Source organism: Panthera onca, chromosome A2, assembly GCF_046562875.1.
Source record: "Panthera onca isolate mPanOnc1 chromosome A2, mPanOnc1 haplotype 2, whole genome shotgun sequence".
Classification (NCBI taxonomy): Eukaryota; Metazoa; Chordata; class Mammalia; order Carnivora; family Felidae; genus Panthera; species Panthera onca.
Window position 1 is genome coordinate 113,013,271 of NC_138340.1, and position 15,439 is coordinate 113,028,709.

The following is a 15,439-nucleotide window of genomic DNA, read 5'->3' on the forward strand; positions in this document are numbered from 1 at the left end:
CTTTGTAGTAGAGGCTAAAGTCTGGGATTGTGATGCCTCCTGCTTTGGTCTTCTTCTTCAAAATTACTTTGGCTATTCGGGGCCTTTGGTGGTTCCATATGAATTTTAGGATTGCTTGTTCTAGTTTCGAGAAGAATGTTGGTGCAATTTTGATTGGGATTGCATTGAATGTGTAGATAGCTTTGGGTAGTATTGACATTTTGACAATATTTATTCTTCCAATCCATGAGCACGGAATGTTATTCCATTTCTTTATATCTTCTTCAATTTCCTTCATGAGCTTTCTATAGTTTTCAGCATACAGATCTTTTACATCTTTGGTTAGATTTATTCCTAGGTATTTTACGCTTCTTGGTGCAATTGTGAATGGGAACAGTTTCTTTATTTGTCTTTGTGTTGCTTCATTATTAGTATATAAGAATGCAACTGATTTCGGTACACTGATTTTGTACCCTGGAACTTTGCTGAATTCATGTATCAGTTCTAGCAGACTTTTGGTGGAGTCTATCGGATTTTCCATGTATAGTATCATGTCATCTACAAAAAGTGAAAGCTTAACTTCATCTTTGCCAATTTTGATGCCTTTGATTTCCTTTTGTTGTCTGATTGCTGATGCTAGAACTTCCAACACTATGTTAAACAACAGCGGTGAGAGTGGGCATCCCTTTCGTGTTCCTGATCTCAGGGAAAAAGCTCTCAGTTTTTCCCCATTGAGGATGATGTTAGCTGTGAGTTTTTCATAAATGGCTTTTATGATCTTTAAGTATGTTCCTTCTATCCCGACTTTCTCGAGGGTTTTTATTAAGAAAGTTTGCTGGATTTTGTCAAAGGCCTTTTCTGCATTGATTGACAGGGTCATATGGTTCTTATCTTTTCTTTTATTAATGTGATCTATCACGTTGATTGATTTGTGAATGTTGAACCAGCCCTGCATCCCAGGAATGAATCCCACTTGATCATGGTGAATAATTCTTTTTATATGCTGTTGAATTCGATTTGCTAGTATCTTATTGAGAATTTTTGCATCCATATTCATCAGGGATATTGGCCTGTAGTTCCCTTTTTTTACTGGGTCTCTGTCTGGTTTAGGAATCAAAGTAATACTGGCTTCATAGAATGAGTCTGGAAGTTTTCCTTCCCTTTCTATTTTTTGGAATACCTTGAGAAGGATAGGTATTATCTCTGCTTTAAACGTCTGGTAGAACTCCCCTGGGAAGCCATCTGGTCCTGGACTCTTATTTGTTGGGAGATTTTTGATAACTGATTCAATTTCTTCGCTGGTTATGGGTCTGTTCAAGCTTTCTATTTCCTCCTGATTGAGTTTTGGAAGTGTGTGGGTGTTTAGGAATTTGTCCATTTCTTCCAGGTTGTCCAGTTTGTTGGCATATAATTTTTCATAGTATTCCCTAATATTTGCTTGTATCTCTGAGGGATTGGTTGTAATAATTCCATTTTCATTCATGATTTTATCTATTTGGGTCATCTCCCTTTTCTTTTTGAGAAGCCTGGCTAGAGGTTTATCAATTTTGTTTATTTTTTCAAAAAACCAACTCTTGGTTTCGTTGATCTGCTCTACAGTTTTTTTAGATTCTATATTGTTTATTTCTGCTCTGATCTTTATTATTTCTCTTCTTCTGCTGGGTTTAGGCTGCCTTTGCTGTTCTGCTTCTATTTCCTTTAGGTGTGCTGTTAGATTTTGTATTTGGGATTTTTCTTGTTTCTTGAGATAGGCCTGGATTGCGATGTATTTTCCTCTCAGGACTGCCTTCGCTGCATCCCAAAGCGTTTGGATTGTTGTATTTTCATTTTCATTTGTTTCCATATATTTTTTAATTTCTTCTCTAATTGCCTGGTTGACCCATTCATTCTTTAGTAGGGTGTTCTTTAACCTCCATGCTTTTGGAGGTTTTCCAGACTTTTTCCTGTGGTTGATTTCAAGCTTCATAGCATTGTGGTCTGAAAGTATGCATGGTATGATTTCAATTCTTGTATACTTATGAAGGGCTGTTTTGTGATCTATCTTGGAGAATGTTCCATGTCCACTCGAGAAGAAAGTATATTCTGTTGCTTTGGGATGCAGAATTCTAAATATATCTGTCAAGTCCATCTGATCCAATGTATCATTCAGGGCCCTTGTTTCTTTACTGACCGTGTGTCTAGATGATCTATCCATTTCTGTAAGTGGGGTGTTAAAGTCCCCTGCAATGACCACATTCTTATCAATAAGGTTGCTTATGTTTGTGAGTAATTGTTTTATATATTTGGGGGCTCCTGTATTCGGCGCATAGACATTTATAATTGTTAGCTCTTCCTGATGGATAGACCCTGTAATTATTATATAATGCCCTTCTTCATCTCTTGTTACAGCCTTTAATTTAAAGTCTAGTTTGTCTGATATAAGTATGGCTACCCCAGCTTTCTTTTGACTTCCAGTAACATGATAAATAGTTCTCCATCCCCTCACTCTCAACCTGAAGGTGTCCTCAGGTCTAAAATGAGTCTCCTGTAGACTGCAAATAGATGGGTCTTGTTTTTTTATCCATTCTGATACCCTATGTCTTTTGGTTGGCGCATTTAGTCCATTTACATTCAGTGTTATTATAGAAAGATATGGGTTTAGAGTCATTGTGATGTCCATAGGTTTCATGCTTGTAGCGATGTCTCTGGTACTTTGTCTCACAGGATCCCCCTTAGGATCTCTTGTAGGGCTGGTTTAGTGGTGACAAATTCCTTCAGTTTTTATTTGTTTGGGAAGACCTTTATCTCTCCTTCTATTCTAAATGACAAACTTGCTGGGTAAAGGATTCTCGGCTGCATATTTTTTTTTTTTCTGTTCATCACATTGAAGATCTCCTGTCATTCCTTTCTGGCCTGCCAAGTTTCGGTAGAGATTGGTCACGAGTCTTATAGGTCTCCCTTTATATGTTAGAGCACGTTAATCTCTAGCTGCTTTCAGAATTTTCTCTTTATCCTTGTATTTTGCCAGTTTCACTATGATATGTCGTGCAGAAGATCGATTCAAGTTACGTCTGAAGGGAGTTTTCTGTGCCTCTTGGATTCCAATGCCTTTTTCCTTCCCCAGATCAGGGAAGTTCTCAGCCATTATTTCTTCAAGTACCCCTTCAGCCCCTTTCCCTCTCTCTTCCTCATCTGGAATACCAATTATGTGTATATTATTTCTCTTTAGTGCATCACTTAGTTCTCTAATTTTCCCCTGATACTCCTGGATTTTTTTATCTTTTTCTCAGCTTCTTCTTTTTCCATAATTTTATCTTCTAGTTCACCTGTTCTCTCCTCTGCCTCTTCAATCCGAACCGTGGCTGTCTCCATTTTATTTTGCAGCTCATTGATAGCATTTTTTAGCTCCTCCTGGCTGTTCCTTAGTCCCTTGATCTCTGTAGCAATAGATTCTCTGCTGTCCTTTATACTGTTTTCAAGCCCAGCGATTAATTTTATGACTATTATTCTAAATTCACTTTCTGTTATATTGTTTAAATCGTTTTTGATCGGTTCATTAGCGGTTGTTATTTCCTGGAGATTCTTCTGAGGGGAATTCTTCCGTTTGGTCATTTTGGATAGTCCCTGGAGTGGTGCGGACCTGCAGGGCACTTCCCCTGTGCTGTGGTGTATAACTGGAGTTGGTGGGCGGGGCCGCAGTCAGACCTGATGTCTGCCCCCAGCCCACCCCTGGGGCCATAGTCAGACTGGTGTGTACCTTATCTTCCCCTCTCCTGGGGGCGGGATTCACTGTGGGGTGGCGTGGCCCATCTGGGCTACTTGCACACTGCCAGGCTTGTGGTTCTGGGGATCTGGCGTATTAGCTGGGGTGGATCGGCAAGGTGCACAGGGGCAGGAAGGGCAGGCTCAGCTCGCTTTTCCTTCAGTGATCCGCTTCGGGAGGGGCCCCGTGGCACCGAGAGGGAGTCAGACCCGCCGGAGGGATGGATCCGCAGAAGCACAGCGTTGGGTGTTTGCTCGGAGCAAGCAAGTTCCCTGGCAGGAACTGGTTCCCTTTGGGATTTTGGCTGGGGGATTGGCGAGGGAGATGGCGCTGGCGAGTGCCTTTGTTCCCCGCCAAGCTGCGCTCTGTCCTCTGGGGCTCAACAACTCTCCCTCCGGTTGTCCTCCAGCCCTCCCATTCTCTGAGCAGAGCTGTTAGTTTATAACCTTCCAGATGTTAAGTCCCGCTTGCTGTCGGAACACACTCCGTCCGGCCCCTCCGCTTTTGCAAGCCAGACTCAGGGGCTCTGCTTGGCCGGCGGGCCGCCCCTCCGCCCTGGCTCCCTCCCGCCAGGCACCGCATCGCTGCCCTTCCTACCCTCTTGCGTGGATCTCTCATCTGCACTTGGCTCCGGAGACTCCATTCTGCTAGTCTTCTGGCGGTTCTCTGGGTTATTTAGGCAGGTGTAGGTGGAATCCAAGTGATCAGCAGGACGCAGTGAGCTCAGAGTCTTCCTACACTGCCATCTTCCCCTCAAGACAAGAGTGGTTTCTGTAAATCTAAATTATTCCTAAGCCTTGTCCTCCCCCAAAATAAGAAAACCTTCTATATACCGATTTTTCTAATTGGCAATGTGATTTATTTGATACATTCAAACATTAATCATTCTATAATAAGTTAATCAAATGTTTAGAGTTTAGACCATGAGCTTAGCAGAGTAAAGATGGTAGAGATGAGTAAGTGCAGGCCATTCCAGTCTGAGGGAACATCAGTGCTCACTGAGGCACAGCTGCAGAAATGTCATCCCTTACAGTCTGTTTTCAGATGTCAGACAACAGCATGAACTTTTGCAAAATAAGTAAACTTGTTCCATAAGTAATGCCGAAGAAGTGAAGAAATATTAGTAGATAGGTCTGTAAAAATGCCTGCAAAGTGAGTCTCCCATGAAGAAAAGAAGGTCTAGAACAATACAACCTGCTTCAAGAAACCTTATAATTCTGATTATGTCACGAGACTGCATACTCTTCTCAAACCTTTTCTAATTGCAGTCTCCGCATTGTTTGATTTTACAACTCCTTCTGTCCTACATTCTCCTTAGAGTATATGTGTTATATGTGCCCTTTTATATTTTTAAGTAAATTTCATACATATGAATTTGCTATGAGAAATATTTAATAGTATTGTGAAATCATTGAGCTAATTGGTAACATCTTATAGCTTCATCAGTAAGTTTTGAGATCTGGTTGCTTTTAAGAAATAACATTTGTCACCTCAAGGAAATGTAATTGAATAAATGAGAGAGATATGGGTCAGGAACCTGGGTGTCTTGAGTGTTTTCACCTTTGCACTGGTAGTGCTAATGAATGCCCACTCAACAACAGCATTCTTACATTCATTCCCCTTTAAGGTGCTGTAGGCAAGTCTCAGGTCTCCAAGATCCAGAATACAATTCAGACTTGAAGTTGAAATGAGAAAAGTGGGATTAGTATAGTCTGAATGTCTTACCTCTAAAACTTAGGCACATCAGACAAATGCAAATTGAGAGACATTTTACAGAGTATCTGACTGGTATTCCTCAAATACCAAGTTTGTACAAAATAAGGAATATCTGAGAAATTGTCACAACTAGAGGAGCCTGAGGAGACATGATGCCTAAATGGCAATGTATTTTGAAGGGGATCTGGGAGCAGAAAAAAGATAATAGGTAAATATTAAGGAAATATGAATAAAGTATAGAATTTAGTTGATAAGATATTGATACTGGTTCATTTGTTGTAAAAAATGCACCATAGAAATGTCAGATATTGACACTGGGGGATACTGTGTGCAGGGTACATGAATACCGTAGTATCTTTGCAAATTTTCCCTAAATTGAAACCATCCTAAAATAAAGTTGATTTTAAAAAACTAAACTAGGGGTGCCTGGATGGCTCAGTTGGTTAAGCGTCTGATTCTTGGTTTTGGCTCAGGTCATGATCTCATGGTTCACGAGTTTGAGCCCCACATTAGGCTCTGTGCTGATAGTGCAGAGCCTGCTGGGGATTCTCATATTCTCTCTCTCTCTCTCTCTCTCCCACTCTTTCTGCCCTTCCCCTACTCACATGCATGTGTGCTGCCTCTGTCTCTCTCAAAATAAATAAACTGAAAAAAATTTTTAATAAAAAATAAAACAAAAAAAATTTGCCTATTATATTATACCATTCATAAGCAAGACTTAGAATTCCCACATAAAAATAATAGACTGAGGAAAACAAAAAACAAACAATAAAAACTCTCTTCCCAATTATCATTCACCCATGTTTATATAGGACCACTTTCTTACACCATACACAAAAATATATTCAAAATGGGTGAAAAACCTAAATGTGAGACAGGAAACCATCAGAATCCTAGAGAAGAACACAGGCAACAACCTCTTTAACCTCAGCTGCAGCAACTTCTTACTAGACACATCTCTGGAGGCAAGGGAAACAAAAGCAAAAATGAACTATTGGGACTTCACCAAGATAAAAAGCTTCTGCACAGCAAAGGAAACAATCAACAAAACTAAAAGGCAACCAACAGAATGGGAAAAGATATTTGCAAATGACATATTGGTTAAAGAGCTAGTATTCAAAATCTATAAAGAACTTATCAAACTCAACATCAAAAAAATAAGTAATCCGGGGCGCCTGGGTGGCTCCGTCGGTTAAGCGTCCGACTTCAGCTCAGGTCACGATCTCGCGGTCCGTGAGTTCAAGCCCCGCGTCAGGCTCTGGGCTGATGGCTCAGAGCCTGGAGCCTGCTTCCGATTCTGTGTCTCCCTCTCTCTCTGCCCCTCCCCCATTCATGCTCTGTCTCTCTCTGTCCCAAAAATAAATAAACGTTAAAAAAAAAAAAAAAAAAAAGTAATCCAGTTAAGAAATGGGCAGAAGACATGAACAGACATTTGTCTAAAGAAGATATACAAATGGCTAACAGACACATGAAAAAATGCTCAACATCACTCATCATCAGGGAAATGCAAATCAAAACCACAATGAGATATCACCTCACATCTGTCAGAATAGCTAAAATTAACAACACAGGAAATAACAGGTGTTGGCAAAGATGCAGAGAAAGGGTAATTCTCTTACGCTGTTGATGGGAATGCAAACTGGTGCAGCTATTCTGGAAAACAGTATGGAGATTTCCTCAAAAAAGTTAAAAATAGGACTACCCCCACAATTGCACTACTAGGTATTTACCCAAAGGATACAGAAATACTGATTTGAAGGGATGCATGAGCTCCACTGTTTATTGGAATGGGCTAAATGGGTGATGGGCATTAAGGAGGGCACTTGTTGTGATGAGTCCTGGGTGTTATATATAGGTTTGGAATAACTAAATTCTACTCCTGAAACCAATACTACACTATGTGTTAACTAACAAATTTAAATAAAATCTTGGAAGGAAAAGAAGTCTATATTTGCACTATGAAAAATAAAGGGAGCACTACGCATTTTAGTGTTTAGACTTGTCTTCTTCAGACTATATCACATAAATATCACCTAGAGAAACTCACATATTCTAGTAATTGCCAATTAACAATATAATTATGTGTGCTTCATCAGACTTTGCCAAAATTAAGAAAAATAAATCTTTCTACCTACAATAGTTAGTTGCTCCTCAATCTACTTTATCATTACATTTGCATAACCTTCATTAAAATGCCTCAGTCCCATTCAGGATTCTTACAGAACTTCAAGAATGGCCACCTTGGGTGGTATAAATAAGCTGGTTCTTTTGTTTGAGATTCTTTTTCCTAACAGCTTTTTTTGAGGTTTAATTGACTTACACTGCACATATAAAAGTATACACTTAGAAAAGTTTGGGCATAAATGTACACCTGTGAAACCACCACAATCAACATAGCCAACCAATCATTCCTCAAAACTTTTACATGCGTTTTGTAAATACTCCATCCCAACCCTCTTTCTTCTGCCTGGCTCTTGACCACCCCTGGTTTGTTTACTGCCAGTATAAATTAGTATGTATTTTCTAGAACTTTGTGTATATAGAATCATACATTATGTATTCTATACTCTCTGACTTCTTGCACTCAGCATACTTGTTTTCAGACCTGTCCTTATTGTGGAATGTATCAGTAGTTCCTTTTTATTGGTAAATAGTATTCCATTGTATGGTTGTACCCCTGTTTGAGCTTATTGGTATCGATGCCCATTTAAGTTATTAAGTTTGTTTGTAGTTTTGGGATATTACACATAAGGTTGCTCTGAACATTCATATGTAAGCCTTTCTGTGGACATGCACTTTTATTTCTCTTGAATAAATATCTGGGATTTAAATGGATGGATCTTATGATAGGAGTATGTTTACATTTTAAATTACCAAATTATTTTTATTGGTCTTCCTAATCCATTTAAGTCCAAATTTCTAGATTCAAGGATTCCTTAATATTTAAAATAACAAGCTTTTTTGAATATTGCAAAGTTTGTTATTTCTATTAATTTCATATTTGTTTTCTATACTTACTGTTTTGTAGGCAAGCAAAGGTCGAACTACAATTGTCATAGCACACCGACTTTCCACTATTCGAAGTGCAGATCTGATTGTGACCATAAAAGATGGGATGGTGGCAGAAAAAGGAATACATGCTGAATTAATGACAAAACAAGGTCTATATTATTCGCTTGTAATGTCACAGGTAATGTTTATGTAACATAATGCTATGTTAGCAGGGTTGTTTTTTTTTTAACCTTTCAGAGATCATACCACAGAGGTCCTGAATCATAATCTTAGATTTCACAAAGCAACCAAGGCTTATTTATAATTCCTCTGTGAATAAATGCAATGTGACTAATATCCCCAGCATTTTGCTAGATAATATGATGAAAATTAAAGAATTAATGGGAACCTAGCACCTAATATTTGCCAGGCACACTGCAAACAGGCTTCCAAAGAAGACATCCAGATGACCAACATGAAAAAATGCTCAACATCACTCATCATCAGGGAAATTCAAATCAAAACTACAGTGAGATATCACCTCACACCTATCAAAATGGTGAAAATCAAAAACACAAGAAATGGATGCCTGTATGGCTCACTTGGTTAAGCATCCAACTCCAGATTTTGGCTCAGGTCATGGTCTCATGGTACATGGGGTCGAGCCCCACATCGGACTCTACACTGAGAGCCCTCTCTCTCTCTGCCCCACACCTGCACATGCACTCTCTTTCTCTCTTTCTTTCTCTCAAAATAAATAAAAAAAAGAAAAGAAAAAAGAAACAACAAGTGTTAGTGAGGGTGTGAAGAAAAACCCTCATGCATTATTGGTGGGAATGTAAACTGATGAAGCCACTGTGGAAAACAGAATAGAGCGTCCTCAAAAAGTTGAAAGTAAAACTGTCCTATTATCCAGTAGTTGCACTACTTGGTATTCACCCAAAAAATACAAAAACACTAATTCAAAGGGATACATGCACCCCTGTATTTATTGCAACTTTATTTACAATAGCCAAATTATAGAAATAGCCCAAGTGTCCTTTGATTGATAAATGGGTAGAGAAGATGTGGTGTATATATACAGTGGAATATTATTCAGCCATAAAAAATTATGAAATCTTACCATTTGAAATGACATGAACAGAGCTAGAGAGTGTAATGCTCAGTGAAAATAGGTCAGTACGTAGGTCAAGATGTATGGAATTGTTGAATCACTATATTGTATGCGTGGAACTAATATAACACTGTATGTTAACTGTACTGGAATTACAATGGAAAACTTAATTAAAAATGTTATTTCACAAATTATGAAATTTAGAAAGTTATGAGCCTCCGTGTCCTCCTCACACTTAAAACTTCACATTCTGAACCCTAGCTTTCTCCACAATGCTAGAATGAATTATTTTTAAACACCTTCTATAAAGCAGTCAGAGTAAAAAAAAAAAAAAAAGTTTGAAAATGTAATCTTATATAGATTCAAAACCTGCCAGTTTCAATTTTATTTCATATTAGGCCATATTTTTCTTTAAAAATAAAATTAGCCATTATATGACAGTTGAATCTGTATGATTTTCATTCCAGAGTAGACCTGATAACTTATGAAATTATTAAGTTCCATATTTTCAAACTAATAAGGATACCAATAAAAGCAAATAGCTATGGTTAAATTAACCCTATTTTGATGTTTTTTAAAACTACTACACTCGTATCTTTCTTTGAAGTAACGTGCCTTTATTTTTCATTATAACTAAACTAAAACTCCATTATTAGGTCTTATGTTAAAGAGTTTCACAATGTAAGGAAAACAAAAATTGAATGTTTGTGGTATAAATGTATAAGTATTTAAAACACCTTATTCAAAATGGATTAGTAGTCTCTGATTACCAAAAATAAGATTCATTCTGATAAAACAATACCATTTTTAATACTCAGTGAACAACTACAATATTCTGGGTACTGCATAGCAAACATAACATGTGTGGTATCTACCTAAACAGTAACGCATTTCTGAAACTCTGAAAGTGCTTATTTGCCACTATACCTGTAATGTCCAAATGAATCAGTTTGTTAGAATTCATGATGCTCAAAAGTGTTGTAAAGTTACTGTTGTTAAGAGAATCAATCACAAGAAGCAGCATAGCAGTGGTTAGGGTTATGAGCTCTGGAGACACCATAATTTGAAATTCTGACTATGCCACTTAATAGTTTTAGGCCCTTAGGTAAATTATTTAAATTCCCTGTGCCTCAGTTTTCTAATCTTTAACATGGAGAAAATAAAAGTAACTTATTTATGAATTACTGTAAGTATTAAATGAGTCATTCATGTAAAGTATTTAGAGTTATTGTTGTCATACTAAATTTTATTATATTACTATTGCTAGTATTATCCAATCAAACTTTTTAGAAAAGTTCAAACCAGGAAGAGTAATGCTGTAATTATTTATCTTAAACATATATGATTACTTACAGACATATTCCTTTAGTGATTTTTTCACATGAAATGAAATAAAAACTGGTAGATAGATACATACCAAAACTTCCTATCATAAGTATTTTGTCTAGCAGTCTTCTCAGGAAAAGAAATTGCCTTTGACCTGTTAAACACCTTCTTAGAAAAATTTATTATGAGAAGAGGTCAAAATTTCATTTTAAGCCTGCCACAAAATAAATAGCTCCTGAAAAAATCCAAGTAAATGATTTCTTTCTTGGTAGAGAAATTTATAGAAAAATAAATAAATAAATAAAGTGATAGTATAAAAGAATGTCTGATTAAAGATGTTAAGATACTATAAAGCTGGTTAAAGCTTACCATACTTTGAAATGACTGATTAACAGTTGTTAAGCTTGTCAAAGAAGCACAGTGTCTGGAAAGCCTTCCATATGCATATGCTCTTTTGCACCTAAATCCACCTAAGGCTGTCTGTCTCTGCTCCAACCTGGTCTGGGACACCGTCATCCAAACTGGGCTCCTCATTTCTGTCTTGTCTCCCTCTTCATCTCTTCGTGGGGAAGTCACAAATTTACTCACACCATATTCAGTTGAGCAGAGAACGTGTAGTTTTTCTTTATTTCACTAAATCTGATCTCATTTCTCTGAGTAGCCAAAAAGCCCAAAAACTAGACTTAGAGCAGTCTGGTTTAGAACTTCCTCCTTGCCCTATCATTTAAACAGTGTCTTTAAAGTTAACTTGATGTCTCTGCGATTTCTTATTCTCTAGGAGCTGGCCCATTGAGTTGCTTTCCAATCAGTTTAGAAGGGGCAGCAGTTGCAGGCCTAGCAAGTGTTATTGTCTCCTGACATTTCTCTCAAGCCTAGAGCCAGCATCACATTTAAGTGCCTAGCTATATGTTATAAATTTATAAGTTTCATGAAAGGCTAGGAATAAGGAATCAGAAAGAGTATCTTTGAAGTCTTCTCCCTCACAAAGTTCTTTTTACTAAAATCTGTCCCTTCTAGTGGAATAGTTGTTTTCAACTAAGGCATTGTTCTCTCCAGTTAATTATACAGGTCTTTGGAAAAGAAAGCACAATAAGCTATTGTCACCCACTAACATTTTTAGTATAAGTTGGACTTACTAGTCCTCTATCAAGCCTGAAAACTTCAGCAAGAACTGCACAAGAATATATCACTTTCAGTATCAGATGCAATACAGTTTTAGAGGGATGCTTAATAAAATTCTTTTGAATTTTGAAGGCATTATTCTAATGGTGACATGTATATTCTTCATTTAAGGATATTAAAAAAGCTGATGAACAGATGGGACCAATGGCATATTCTACTGAAAAAAATACCAACTCAGTTTCTCTGTGCTCTATGAGTAACATCAACTCAGACTTTACTGGCAAGTCTGAGGAATCCATCCAATATAAAGAGGTAATGGTTTAACAAATATCAACAAGTTTTACCCACATGTTCTCCAATTAATTTTCATTTAATTCTTATAATATTTAGAATATATGATAAAATATTACTTTAGCACTAAGTGTATAAAGCAAATCTTTCCCAAACTTCACTGTAGTATTACAGTAATGCTCTAAGAAAGAGGTCCTCAAATAAGACTGCATTTATGTCACAGGTCATTTTGGAGGCAAGAAATCTCTTAAGAATGGGCTTTGCCCTTCTTTTTCTAGTTCCTTTAGACGTAGCAGTATTTGGCTAGTGAAAATTAAGAGAATTCTAAAGAATGCAGAGGTAGCAGACAAAAGTAGCAACCACTAGTGAGGTTGAAATAGAGACCCAAAGAAGAGCCCTGATTCTTCCCCAGCCAAGGTTGAGATTCATGCCTCACTTCAAAGGGCACAACTTTTGTTCACTGGATGGCAGAGAAGTTGATAAGATACCTCACTGGTGGGGTTTGCTGGAAATCTGTCCTGTGGCATGCCAGAACCCCTAGGTGCCAGGAGAAGCTACAGGGCACTGTTAGAACCAGGAACTGGACAGGTTGCCCTATGCAAGAGTCAAGTACAGCCCCATGTGTAGTAAGGTGCATGTGTTAGTGACCTGGCTGAATCACAGGCCAGTGCTATCTGGGTCCCATGGTTAGGCCTCTCCTGGCCAAGCCAAGAGCTGGACAAAGCACTTGGTGGCCAAACACACGAGAAAACTGCACTCAATTAACTCTGAAAAAAACTGTGCAAGGAGAGTAGCAGAGAGAAAAACTCATCCTGCAGGAGCCTTCCCAGTAAGCCACCATAAAGAAAAACTCCCCCCTGTGGTGTTTTTCCAGTACCCTCAACTGACACAGCTTGACATCTTACTATCTGATAAAGGAAAAATATTTATCAGGCAAAAGGGTGCATTTGGACCCAAAAGGTAATAAATCAGTAGCCAGGACAGAGGTGGTATTATTTTAAATAGGGGGAACAGCTAATATAAGGGCCTGGAGTTGGGGTCACAGTGACTAAGGAGCAAAGAGTTGTGTGAGATACTCAGGGGCTGGATCAGGCAGCACCTTGTAGACCATAGTAAGATTTTGATCTTGTCTTTTAGATTCTTTCCTTACTCTGTCAGAAAGCCATCAGAGGTTTTTAACCAGTGGTCCGTGACCCACAGGGAAAATCTGGACAGAATTCAGAGGCAATTAACCTGAATTAGAAAAAATATCATAACTTTTTTCCCACCTATCCTTGATGAGAAATTAATTTAATTATGAATATGAACAACAAACTACAGTATTATGACCAGGGCCTATAACATCACCAATGAAAATCACAGAAATTTTGATATCTCATTACAGTTGTTATAGACATGTTAGAATATCTTTACACTCATCACTATTATATCTTGTTATTTAATATGCTAATAATGAAACACAACCATAACTGTGTCACAACTTTGAATTTTTTGTTAAATATTTTGAATACTATATTTCAATTTATTGGTTTTCTTTGAGACCCATGGGTTATTTAGCACATTGTTATAAATCCTTCTGGTAAGGAGTCCTCAGATTTCATCAGTCTTCCAGAGGAGTCCCTGACACAAAGCAGGTTAAGAACTGTTGCATGAGAGGGTCTTATTCAGAAAAGTGCATGAACCAATCTGTTTGATTTGGCTGCTGTGTGGAGAATGGTGTTTGGGAACCAGAGTGGGATCAGGGAGAACAAGGCAGGGAAGAGATGACAGTGGTTAAGTAATAGACCTGATGGACCTGATTAAAGCTGTCTAATTAGAAATAAATTATAGATGGAGAAGCAACTAGGACAGGATATTGAGAAGCAGGACCCAGCAAAATTTAAATTCAGGTAGAAAAGCAGTCGCCAACAAAGGAATCTAGAGAATGGCTAGAAAATAAAAAGAAAGCCAGGAGGGTATGGTATCATAGAAGCCAACAAAGGAAAGTGTCACAAAAGAGGAAGAGATCATTTGTGTCAAATGCTATGAAAACCAGATGAAATTAGAGATTTCTGCTTTCAGCCAAGATAGGTTAACAGGAACTGGGTTTACCTTTCTGCTTGAAACACCTAAGAAACAGAACAAAACATGTGGAACAATTTTCTAACATTGGACGTGGTGATCCCTGAGGAAGAAGAAACAAATGAAATAAATCTTATCACTGATCCAGGTTACTGCCTGGATAGTTTCCAAGCCTCAGAGCTAGAAGGGGAAACCCATGCAGAGCCCAGGAAGCCAAATTAGGCAGCATCCTTAGAACAAAGAACTAAAAGAAGAGAGTTTCTCAGAGTTCCAGAGATCTTCATAGGTTCTCCACTGAGTCTTCATCTGAGTACTGATCAGCACATTAAGAAAACTGCCAACGGCAGAGGAAAGATGTGCGGGAAAGGAGGAAAGAGAACAGTCCTTTCACAAAGGCTTACAAAGGGTCAGGAGTAGTTAGTTAACAATGATTAATAATTTTTTTAAGTAGTCTCCATGCCCAACATGAGACTTGAATTCATGACCCTGAGTTCAAGAGTCACATGCTTGGGGCACCTGGGTGGCTCAGTCGGTTAAGCGTCCAACTCTTGATTTCGGCTCAGGTCATAATCTCATGGTTTGTGGGACAGAGCCCTGCATTGGCTCTGTGCAGACAGTGCAGACCTGCTTGGGATCCTCTCTCTCCCTCTCTCTCTGTCCCTCCCCCACTTGCATGCATGCACACGCACTGTCTCTCAAAATAAATAAACTTAAAAAAAGGTCACATCCTTTACTGAATGAGCCAGCCAGGCACCCCAATAATACTTTTGTAAGTGTATTTCAAAAATAATTTACTTTTTTAAGAAAAAAATAACATTGCAGTATAGGGTTTATTACAGAAGTATAAGTAAAAATTTGTAAAAACAGTATCCAAAAGACTAGGAGGGAGAAATGGAAATATTCTATTTTAAGGCTCCTAAGTGGTATGTAATAGTACTTCAAGATAGACTGTGATGTTAATAGTTGTCAAAGTATATTTCAAAGCAATAAAATATTACCAGGGATAAAGAGGGTTTTTTTTCATAATTATATTAAAGGATCAATATATAAAAGAACCAAAAAGAGAATAAAAATTTACAGTTTTATCAGAGATTTCA

At 37.9% G+C, this 15,439-nt stretch overlaps 1 protein-coding gene across 1 annotated transcript in view; it reads left to right on the plus strand.

Annotated features, from left to right (window-relative positions):
* The window catches only part of ABCB5 (ATP binding cassette subfamily B member 5), a 116,543-nt gene that overhangs the window by 45,831 nt on the left and 55,273 nt on the right, over nucleotides 1-15,439 (plus strand). The window contains exons 14-15 of the mRNA XM_078441464.2: nucleotides 8,466-8,627; nucleotides 12,162-12,302. Coding sequence (XP_078297590.2) covers nucleotides 8,466-8,627; nucleotides 12,162-12,302 — 303 coding nt within the window. The remainder of the gene's footprint in view (nucleotides 1-8,465; nucleotides 8,628-12,161; nucleotides 12,303-15,439) is intronic.